Below are 12,067 nucleotides of genomic sequence, written 5' to 3'. Positions count from 1 at the left end.
AAAGAGGAAATAAAGAGCGAACTCAAAGGCGCTTTTTCAAAAGGCAGCTGGACTTTTGTGGGGTTTTTTTCCCTTCGGGAAGAGTTTCGTTTCTCATCCAAGGAGCTTTTTCAGTTCTGACTGAATTAAGAACTGAAGGAGCTCCATGGATGAGGAGCGAAATGTCTTCCTCAATGAAAAAACGGAAGTCCAACTGCCTTTTGAAAACGCGCCTTTTAGACAATCATAATCTGGATGACTGAAATCTTCATAAAGAGTGAATTGTTGGAATAAGCACCTAAGGACAGTATATCCTCACTCAGATCACTATTTTTCTTTAGTATTCATTGTTTTATTTTACTTTAAATTTACCAAGGTATGAAGATTATCAACCAATGGAACAGCTTGCCCTCGGAAGTTGTGGGAGCTCCATCACTTGAGACTTTCAAGAAGAGATTGGACTGTCATTTGTCAGAAATGGTGTAGGGTCTCCCGCTTGGGCGGGGGGGGTTGGACTAGATGACCTACAAGGTCCCTTCCAACGCCGATTATCTGTTACCCAAACACATACATAATACACATATACACATGCTATATACATATATATTTGCACCACACACACCCACACCAGTATCCATTTTGATTATTTCATCACTGTCCATTTTTAATTATCCATGAATGGTTAAATTGCTTGGGGCTACTTCACTACAGTTTATAACATTATCCAGGAAGCTTGCACACTGAAGGAAAAAGTGAAAAGGAGACAGAGTTTGGTTTATTGAAACAGACAAACTATCTTACAGAAAAGAATTACATTTAAGGCTTTTTCTGAAGGATGGAAATTATTTGATAGAAGTGAAGGTGTTCATTTAAACTTATAATATTGCAACCATATGGAAAAGAAACAATTTATATTATTCAAGATAGAAATAAAAGCAAACTTGAAAAAGGCTCCCTCTGGTGCAAACTCAAGGAACAAACTTGGATATTTGGCCAAACTGGAAATGATCACAAATGAAAGACTGTATATTAAAAAAATGTAATGTTATTGATAAGTACTTTTTAGAATGACTAAGTAAAAGATCTAGTAGAGTATTAAAATATCTGAATTAGGATTAAGCTATATGTACATGAGATAAGTCATTCTTTAGAAGGAGGGAAGAAACAAATTATGGAAAACAAATTATGATAGAATTCATTAGCATTTATTAATTATTCATTGTGTGGGGAACAATGTGTTAGAGCAGGGGTCCCCAAACTTGTCAATTGGAGACCTCTGTGTTAAAGGAACATAATTAAAAAGAAAAAAAATCTAAGAAAAAAAAATCAGAAAGATTCATAAGCAAACTATAAAAAAATAAGTTCCTCAAAGGTGTATAAACACCCACAACTGAAAAAACATGCAACTTAAAACAAAATTTGAATACCACTTCTAAATTGAAAGCAAAAATATGATTCTGAACTTTATTAGGAAATAAATTTAGAAAGATAAGTGATGTATGAAATCAATATATTTATGTTCAATTACTTAAAATACCAATAACAGCACTTATTATTTAAGATCTTTGAAAAATTATATACCCATAGATAGCCCTTGACTTACAATCACAGTCGAATCCAAAAATTCCATTGGTAACCAAGGCTGTTGTTAAGTGATTAATGGGAACTCTCCTGGCTTAGATAGTTTTATCAAGGATTACCATAAACATTCAAATATATTTGAATTACAGATGTTTTATGGTATGTAATTTATAACATCAAGGTAAGAATATTCCTGATTCATGACAAAAATCTAAAATTACACATTTTAAAGCCAGGTAAAATCGCATAGTACCTTTTTGTACTAATGTCTCCTTCATTATTAAACACAGACTATAGTCAAAATTATTGACTAATCACCTCAAATCAGTTACAGACAGAATTATGTATTCTGATCAGTGTAATTATATAACAGCAGTTAAGATGATGTTACTCCCCAAATTGCAGTCTGAACCCAAAATCAATGTTTCTGATCAAAATAGAAAAGCTCAGAGATACGAAAGGATTGTTTAAGTTAGGTTTCAATATTATAAGATAAAAATAAAATCAGCCCTATTTTTTAGAATTCGATTCTCTCATGAGTAGAAAATATTTAAGTGTATGAAAGTAAGCAAGACGTGCTACATCAGCCAAATAAAAAACCTGTTTGAAAGTACAGTATTGCTTGTAATAGAAAGTAGTGTTGCCCATTAGTCAGACTTAGCCATAGCACCAAGGAGCGAATATTCTTGTAAATACCAGCAAACTTTATTTGGAAGATTGGACCTTGTCCTCTTCTCTATTCATGTTATAGTATTCCGGGTTGGGACGCATATCTGTGAAGAGAGCTATGCGATTTGCCATGGCAAAAAAGGCTGAAATGGAGCCTATGTCCCAGGCATCTTCTCGGTCAAATCCATGTGCCTCCAGTTTTTGAAAGTGCTCTTCTGTTATATTATCTGCTCTGCAGACAGCAAGGGCAAACTCAAGCATGGCCACTTCCCGATCACTTAGATCAGCCAGTTTCCAATTCACAGCCACCTACAGAAAAGCAAAGGGCATGACATTTTTTATTTTGTTTTCTTCAATAAACTTTCCATCTTTCTTTTAAGGTGCTATCTTTTAAAATTATGGAACATCTGAATTTAGAGCAAGCTTCTTTTTGTACAACTTGTTTCTTCTGCTTTTTTTGAACTTATTGTATATAAATACAAGAAATCCACCCACACCTTAGTCACTTCCTGGCTAGATTTCTGCAATGAGATCTATATGAGGCTGCTCTTGAAGTCCATCTGAAAGCTGTAATAGGTCCAGACTACAGCAAATGGGTAACATTGGGCATAATTCTACACTCATGTAGCATCATAATTTCACAAGCTGTATTGGTTTCAAACAGGCTTCTGGATGCAATTCACATTATCGCCTATAAAGCCCTACATCAGAGGTCTCTACCTTTGGCAACTTTAAGATTTGTGGACTTCAACCCCTAGAATTCCTCAGCTAGCCATATTGGCTGAGGAATTCTGGGAGTTGAAGTCCACAAGTCTCAAAGTTGCCAAGGGTGGAGACCCGTGCCCTACATGACACAAGGCTGGGTTATTAGCAGGGCTGCATGGTTATTTCTGCCTATCCTACTAGATTACACAGGGTAAGCATGCTCCAGGTCTTGTCTCTGGGGCAGTGTGGGAACTGGAAGAAGTATCTTCTCTGCTGCTGTATCTATCTTGGGATAGTTGGCAGCCCCAATTCTATTAGCCTTTCCTAGCGCAATTAAGATGTGGCTCTTCTCTTGGGCACTGAGCTTTCATGTAAGTTGACACACTTTCCTGCTAGGAGACTGAATGTTTGTTATGCCCACCTCAATTATGTGCATCGATATGACTGGTTCGTTATCTTGGTTTTATCTTATTTTTATCCATTTTTGGTGCTCTGCTTTTTATTGATGTGCACTTCTAAGATTCATACATTATGGAGTTGGGCAGGCAATAAATGCATGCATAGTGAAACTGTTTGCTGCCCAGAGTCTCTATGGATTCGGACAGCCTACAAACAAACAAAGCAAGCAAGCAAACAGACCCATTTCTTTTATTCATTTCTCTTAATTTTACAGATATTTTCATACAACTAGATTCTCATGAGGGAAAAGAAAGAGGCAAACAAGGCAGTTATGGGGACTGACCTGATCTGCTAAAGTTGGTTTCTTGGAGTACCTCCGATGTGAGGCACTATGTACAGTTACACAGTAGAGAGTGCGGTTTACAGTACTCACAGTCACAGCAATGAGCTCTTTGTCAGCCATACTTAGCTTTCCTGTGGAGGAAGAGAGTTGTAAAAGGTGAGTAATCTCAGGGCAGATTCACCAAAGTACAAGCTAATCAGCAGTGGGATCCTACCTGTTCCACTACTGGTTCGTGCACACATGTGCACACCCCTAACACACACACACACAGCTTTCCCCACACCAGCTGAGGCCTGCAGGGCCAATCAGCTGAGTGGATAAAAGAAGAGAAAAGCTCAAGGGTGGGAGGGCAATCCTGTGCTTTTCTCTTCTTTCTCCTCTCAGCTGATCGTTGAGGCCTTTTCCCCCCCTCAGTTTATTGTCAGAGGCTTTTTTCGACTGGTTCAACTGGTAGCCTACCACCACTGAAGCTGATGGGTATCCCCTAATACCATGTAGTTATACAAGATCAGCTTTTAAAAAACATGTTAATGTTTTATTATGCCAGTAGGAGCCAAAATAAGGTATTTTTTAAAATAATTATATACTACTATCTGCCATCTTCTGGGATAACTGCATTACTGGATAGATGCATTCCTGTCAAACAGATAACAAATGGTCAAAATTGGGAGCGTCCTATCAAATCCTGTACCTGTCAACAGTGGTGTCCCCCTAGCAGCGTTCTAAAACCAACTCTCTTTATACTTTACATAAATGACCTCTGTGATCATATTAAGAGCAACTGCATTCTGTTTGCTGATGATGTAAAGCTATTCAACACCATTGACAATACTGCTACCCTTCAAAATGACCTCAACTATGTGTCAGAATGGTCAAACAAATGGCAACCTCAAATCTCAACAAACAAATGCTCTGTCTTACATATCGGTAAAAAAATCAGAAAATAAAATACAAGCTGAATAATCAAGACCTTGTTGAGGTTGTCAAGGACCTTGGAGTACTCATCTCTAATGATCTAAGTGCTAGAGCCCACTGTAACTACATAGCCAAAAAGGCATTAAGAATTGTTAACCTAATTCTGCGTAGTTTTTTCTCTGGTAATATCACACTACTAACTAGAGCATACAAAACATTTGCTTAGACTAATACTTGAATACAGCTTATCAGTCTGGAATCCGCATTACATAACGAATATTAATACAGTCGAGAAAGTCCAGAAATATTTCACAAGAAGAGTTCTCCACTCCTCTACTCATAGCAGAATACCTTATGCCACCAGACTTGAAATTTTAGACCTAGCCAACCTAGAATTATGCCGCCTTCGATCTGATCTAAGTATAGTACATAAAATTATCTACCTGTCAATGAATACTTCAGCTTCAACCACAACAATACAAGAGCACACAATAGATACAAACTCAAGGTAAACCACACCAAACTTGATTGCAAGAAATACGACTTTAGCAACAGAGTGGTTAATGTCTGGAATACACTACCTGATTCTGGTTTCTTCCCCCAAAACTTTAACCTTAGACTGTCTACTATTGACCTCATGCCTTTCCTAAGAGGTCTGTAGGGGGTATGCATAAGTGCACCAACGTGCCTACCGTCCCTGTCCTATTGTTTCTTTTTTATTCGTATCCATTTCATGCATTCATAACCATGCTTAAACTTATACCTGTTATCTAATACTTGCTTGACAAATAAATATATTCTTTAAATCCTGAAAGAAGCCTCACTTGCCACAAAGTGTACTGTACAAATACACATTACAGAGTCAAAACCACAACAGGATTCACTCATTCCCCAGAAATCATATGTCAATGTGGACAGTCATTATCAACAGACAGTTAAGTCAAGTATAATCAAGCAAGAATAGAACTGCATTCTCAGCATTAGGCAAATGACTAAATCTTAAGAGAAGCAACAACAGCCTTTTTTTAGGGGAAGAAGGCAACAATCTTTATGCATAGGTTTGACACTTATCTGACATTCTATAACCAAGATAAAAATCAGAAATAAACTGATGATGCTAAGAGATAGAACAGTGTCATACATCTATCCTTTTAGACCTGTTCTAATGCCCCAAAATCTAATCAGATTACTAATTATTGTTGACCATTTGGTACCCTATTTCATTCATTATTGGAAAATAAAAAACGTATTGAAAAGTGACTATCCTCTTTGTCAGATTATAGCCATTTTTCAGGATTCTAAAATCAAATCCTGTTGCGTTGTTGTTCATGGAGGTGATTCATTTAAGCCAAGAAAAGACATGCCTTTTATACAGGAATGAGATGGTAAAGGATCTCTGCCACAGCCACTTCTACTGCCAGAGAAAACCAATTTCACATTCTAAGTTGTAGCCTTTATGGTGAAAAGTGCCTTACTCTGACAAGTGACAAGTATTGTGAATTTCATAAAATCCCTTCTTAGCTTCACAATAGTCTCAAAAAGGCCATCAGCAGTCTTAGTAGGTTCTAGCATTCAGATAAAGAACATGGAAAACTGCATTCAGTAGTTCAGAGCTAGCTCCCTACTGAAGTATCCTATGAAGTTAATTGCTTTTGAATTAGAGCCCTACTGCATCACCTTAAGATGATTTTAAAGCTTCCTGATATCACCGTAGTTTAATAGTCTGTTGGCTCTAACTTTCTTTGGTTCAATGGTTCTTGAACTACACCTATATTCTAGGAACACATCTGGAATGCAATCTAGTGCAATTGGCTTAGAAAAATATCTTCAAAACATCCATGTTTGACTGCTACTCATACCTGTTTTCTTGTGCATGATGACATCATGATAGGCAAAGAATACCCTAAATTCTTCCGGTCGATTAGCCATCACTTTAAACACATTGGGCAAAAATCCATTCTGAGAATCAAGGAGGGGAAAATAGTCAGATACCTTAAAATCACATTCAAGACTATTCGGGGAAATATTCAGGAGTCCAGAATTATTCTTCCCATTTACTATCAAAACATTCTGTTGGGACTAGTATTTCATGAACCATAATGTTCTCAGATTTGTTGTTGTTCCGATAGCTCTCCTCTAAAAAATAGCAGGGTGAGTTTTCATTTTGAGACAGCTACCTCCCAAGCCATTGAAGGAAGACAACAACTTAGCTGGTGCTAATAACATTCCTTTCTAATTCTTCTGGATTCTCAATTTGCACACATGATGCTTAAGTGAGGAAAAGGTTTAAGAGAGAGAAATCAGATATGGATCCTGCATTCTAGCAGATGCTAAATAAGTCCTGAGAATATTTGTAAAATCTTTGAAACAATGTGCTGAGGTTTCAATATAAGGATACTGCTGAGGGATCTCAATTCTCTCTTTGTGAGGCATCCTAGCAAAAGGACTTGAGCTTTACAACTGAGGCTTTTTAAGCAGAAAAAAAAACAATTTCTCAGGGGAAGGATGTAAAGTAAATGGAAAGCAAATGCCAGTTAAATAATATTGGGCTATGTGGACAAATAAGCTGACCTGATCTGTTTTAAGGCAGTTTTATAAGTTCTGGCAAATATTCTTTGCTTCAAAACAATAAGCCTGAAAAATAACTAAGAGAACTGAAGCACAACTGGTGCTCCTTCATCTTGGGAGTTTTCTGTTACCAGATGTTGAGGTTTATAGAAGGTTTCTGAAGATACAGGACTGATGTGCTTCTTCTGGCTTGGTGGCATGATGGGGCTACAATATCTGAATGACAACAAATAAATAGCACCTGATGAAGCCATTCATTGTCATGTCCCTTTTCAACTATGCTGTGAAAGGCAGCAACTAACCTAGATTCTAGAAGAACAGAAAAGGGCTAAACAAAAGTATTTTCTTTCTGATCTTATTTCTCATCTAACCACAGCCTATTTTAAACCTCAGGGCATAACTCAGCTGAATAAGGAACATGTATTAGATAGCATATCAAATCCTCATCTTTAATCGTTAGATTCACATGTAGAGTTAGAAACCTGTTGTCCATTAAGGTCTCTTTAATCTGATAATGATCAAACTCTAATCAGGTGTATAGGAAGAACACTTACGTTGAAGGTTCATAAAGATACTACACAATTCTACGAACTGATTTTTTTCCCCCAGCTGATTTTTACCGTCACTTTTGCTTCTTCCAGGTGTTCAATTATATCGTGTGGTAGGTCTTTTTTATTGGGCATTGGATACCGCTCAGTTGGCTTGGTGTTTTCTCCTTTTGTGTGGTATGCATGATTCGAGGTTACACTTAGGTGTTTCCCCCGATATCTCTCTGGCATGGTTCGTGGCAGAAGCTACAATACGGAAATATAGAATACAGTATTGCATTTAATAAAGTACATATGGCATATAGTTTATCAGTGCTCTCCAAATTTAGTGAAATTGGAACTGCATTATTTATTGCTTGAAACTCTTATAACTGGCAGTGCTGCAGGTAAAGTTATCCACACTACCTTGTTCAATGGGATGAATTCTAACCAATGACAAATTTGCTTGAAGAACTGGGAAAAATAAGTTACAAAACATTTACTAACTTTGAATCTCTTATAAAAAAGGCAGAAAGCATACTCAACTCACCCCACCCTGTCAGTAAAGTCCTTTTCTCCCAGAAAAATTTCATTTTCATAGGCTTCAAATAGGTTTTACTGTCTGTTGTGCAATGTTATCTAGGCACTGTATAACAGGACTTAAGAGATTCATGAGTTTGTTGGATTTAAAATGATTATAATGACTTGCCTCCAAGAAGTAGCAGCAAAGATGAATGAACACATAGGTTTAGAGAACTGCAATTACAGTTACTCCCCATTTAATGACCATTCTAAGTTGCAACAGTGCTGAACAATGGTAGTTATGACTGGTCCTTGCAGTGCTCCTGTGGTCATGTCATCAAATTTGGGCACTTGGCAGACCAGCCATATTTTTTAAAATTGCTTTTAAAATGGTGACACCTAACCCATCCCCCACATAAATAAAAATACAGACAAAGAAAAAATATAAATAAAAAATTCTTTTTTAAACGGTTAAAAATACCTTGGGAAATTTTTTTTTTAGGTAGTGAGTTATTGCATAAGAGCTGTACCTGCTTTTTGCCAATGAAGCTGATATTTGTGATATTAGGCTAACAAACATTGAAGATTCCTTTTAGGTCAAATGGAAAAGAGAAATGGTAGACTATGGATCAGAATAAAACCTGCAGCGAACATAATTCAGGCACACAGAAAAAAATAGTGTCCAAATCCTTCCTGTTAAAAGGTTAAATTGGTGGAGTCTTAGTTATGCAAACTCTCTTATAACTAAAATTGTCCCTGTAGCCTTCCCCATTCCTCACCCTCTTAATATAAATAACATATAATATCCAACCCTCAAATGATATTGATACACTCTGATCATAGCCCTGAGTCTGCAAACAGGTATATTCAGACAGTATCAGAACATTTAAGTGGTGCAATTTTGCAAAGTCTTAAATTGGCATGCTTTATTGAATTATATATTTAAATTCACACAAAAACTATTTAAACATTTTGAGTTTTGAACTCAATGAATGTTCACATATACATTTTTATCAGTCTGCAGGCACTTTTAATTATCTGCTTTGGCAATTTTAATAACCTCCCGGACAAGCTCACTCAAATCCAACTTTTCCAAAGAAAAAAATGCAATAGGGAAGATGAGCTAGAGCAGTGGTCACCAACCTTTTGGACCTCAGGGACCACCAAACTCATAATTTTAAATCCTGTGGACCAGAGACCCTGGGATAATCCCCACAAAAACCTGCAGTAAACTTCCCCACCCCGTTTTCCTACCAATCGATCATTCTTTATTTGGGATTGAAGGATACCGTCTCCAGCTCCGTTCTGGGGTGGGGGGGAGAGAAGAGATTTTTGGCTTCATGCAAGGTAAGCAGCAGAAGTCTTTCTTTCTCTCCCCAAACTCCACCAGAAATGAGTCTTTGAGAGACTTGTTGTGCCGGCGCAGCCTCTTGGCGCAGAGGATGCCTTGCAGGGTCCCAAAGACTCATTTCTGACGGAGTTTGAGAGAGAGAAAGAAAGACTTTTGCGGCTTTCCTTGCATGCAGCCAAAAGCAGAAGAAAAAATGGGGCAAGTGGAGAAAGTTCCCCCCCTCTGCTCTTCCCCCCCTCCCCTCACTACCTCGTGTTGTTCACAATGCAAGCGATGCAAGCCTTGTGTTCCCATGGGCCATGTGGGCAGTGCAGCCTTGTGTTCCTGCGCAGCCTGGATTAATTGCTTTGGGGGTGACATTTCTCTGCAGACCACCAAAATTTTCTTGTGGACCACCAGTGGTACCCGGCCCACTGGTTGGTGATCACTGAGCTAGAGGCACACCTACAATACTTGCAAAATGCAGTCACCTCTTGCAACACTCACGTTTCCCAATAGGTTTTTTTTTTTTTTTTGTATTTATTTGTCAATTGCTTACAAGATACAGGTATAAGAATAAACATAGTTTTGAACTCACGATAGAGACTTATAAGAAAAATAAAAAAGAAACAATAGGACAGGGACGGTAGGCACGATTGGTGCGCTTATACATGCACCAATGCATGCAGTTCACCCAGTTTCAACAACTGCTAGGTACAATCTGTTTCTTAACGCAGTTATGTTCTGAATTTTGCCCTGAATTATTCTGAATTACCTCTCATCCAGAATGAAGACATCACCTGGGGCAATCCAAGACCTCTTTCTCAAGCTGAAACCAACAGGAAAAAACTCCTGCTGCCTGTCCCTATAGCCTCATTGCCCCCACTCTCTGAGAGTCTGAGGTGGCTTGTGGGCCTTAACTGAAAATTAGAAGAGAATGGTGTCTACCTGTTGCTGTTTTAAATTCCCAGCCAAAAGCACCCAGCCCAAGAAAGCTAATCCCCCAGCTCCCGTTTGTTTGCCATTCCCATCTTAGATTCCTTTTCTGAATCACAGCTGGCTAATTCTCCAACTCAAAATAGGTCTTCTGCCCGGCACAATTTTGTACCCACCGCTGCCCTTTTACAGCATAGTTGGACCCTTTCATACTGGGTTTCTCAACCTCAGCTACTTTTAAGAGTTGTGGACTTCAACTCCCACAGTTCCTCAGTCCCTGGGGAACTCTGAGGGTTGAAGTTCCCACATCTTCAAAGTGGAGCAAAGTTGAGAAACGCCGCCTTGCAAAAAGAATCCAAGTTGCAAAAACAGATGTTTTTTTCCTGCCTCGAAAGATTTCCCCCAAAGATTGCACCGCATATCTGGAAGGAAGTTTGGGAAGAGAAGTATAAGAGAACTGAAGCAAACGGGACATTTGGGGGGGGGGGGATTCTCGCTGGACAAGAAAAGCTAACTGGAGATGATGAAGTCCTGCAGAAGTGGCTAAATGGAGGAGGGTAACACTCACCGAAACAGATCCTCGAGGCCAGAGCTGCAGGAGGCCGCTGAGAAGCGGCTTCATTATGGTGTTTCCCAAAGAAAGAGCAAGAACAGAAGTTTGGGACTTTCAGGTTTCTAGTCTCGGATAGGAAGAAACCGCGTCTACCAATCCTCCCCCTTTTCTAATCGTAAAGAGAAGAAGAAGAAAAAAATCACCAGGAGCAAATCAATTGCAACAGAAAGGGGGAAGTTGCAGGCTTGTAACCAATGGCAGGAAAAGACCAGAGGGAGAGTTATGCAATGGATGGAAATCGGAGCAAGCCTCTCACTTTTCCAGCTTCGCTTAATAATGGGATTTTTTCTCTTTGTAAGTGACCGTAGGGTTTCAGAAAGCGGCTTTCAGATCAAAAGCCACGCTGCTGTTTTCCCATCTGGAACACCTTTTAAGTTATTTTCCAAAAGCGGTTTATGAGTGTTTCTAGCTGCATGCACCTGAAAATATCCACTAAAAGGGGGGAATCTAGTTTTATTGTGGGTGCATCATGTGTTTTGATAGGTAGTGGCAGTTTTAGATGTTTTATTATGTGCGGTGAAGACACAGAACAACGTAGGGAGTTACAAATTGAAGGTAATAGCATATCTAGATCTGTAAGGAAACACAAAACCTCTGGAAAGAGTCGGACTATCCTAATCTATGGTTTACTAGCATGCAGGTGGCAGCTTGTCGGGTTAGGCTTCAATCTTAGAGGAGAGACCTATGTGAACACCGCAATTGTGTGAATCTTTATTCACCTGAGCGAACTATGCAGTGAATTAAGGGGCGTGTGCCTACTGTCCTATTTATTCGTATCTATTTCCTGTATTCATACTCATGTTTATTCTTACACCTATTATCTTGTAATCGATTCACAAATCAAATCAATAAAATAAATATGTGCACTCAGAATGTGTGGTTAATATATTTCTGCTCCTCCCTTTGTAGGGTATAGGTGAGGTAAAGCATGGTTGATGCATACATGAAATGGCAATCACATCACAGATAGATCGCCTGGT

The 12,067-nt window shown here is 38.5% G+C and overlaps 1 protein-coding gene across 3 annotated transcripts; it reads right to left on the bottom strand.

Moving 5' to 3' along the window:
* Window positions 1-472: 472 nt before the first annotated feature.
* On the bottom strand, window positions 473-11,278 carry LOC113415508 (uncharacterized). 3 transcript variants are annotated; one of them, XM_087957401.1, is made up of 7 exons: window positions 11,043-11,278; window positions 8,113-8,160; window positions 7,780-7,953; window positions 6,451-6,550; window positions 3,677-3,807; window positions 2,257-2,538; window positions 473-719 (listed from the first exon to the last, which is right to left on the bottom strand). In XM_087957401.1, the coding sequence occupies exons 1-6, from the start codon at window positions 11,094-11,096 to the stop codon at window positions 2,266-2,268; spliced, it is 780 nt and encodes a 259-aa protein (XP_087813527.1). In that variant the 5' UTR covers window positions 11,097-11,278; the 3' UTR covers window positions 473-719; window positions 2,257-2,265. The 3 variants fall into 3 exon arrangements, with proteins under 3 accessions (XP_087813527.1, XP_087813526.1, XP_026528738.1); XM_087957400.1 differs by lacking the exon at window positions 473-719 and having other exon boundaries at window positions 737-2,538; window positions 11,043-11,276; XM_026672953.2 differs by lacking the exons at window positions 473-719; window positions 8,113-8,160 and having other exon boundaries at window positions 737-2,538.
* Window positions 11,279-12,067: the final 789 nt, after the last annotated feature.

The sequence above is a fragment of the Notechis scutatus genome, chromosome 2, assembly GCF_049901735.1.
Source record: "Notechis scutatus isolate UNSWTSFEM ecotype Mainland chromosome 2, rNotScu1.2, whole genome shotgun sequence".
In the NCBI taxonomy this organism is placed as follows: domain Eukaryota; kingdom Metazoa; phylum Chordata; class Lepidosauria; order Squamata; family Elapidae; genus Notechis; species Notechis scutatus.
The sequence above is the reverse complement of the archived record's forward strand: the minus strand, read 5'-3'. Positions and strand labels throughout refer to the sequence as shown.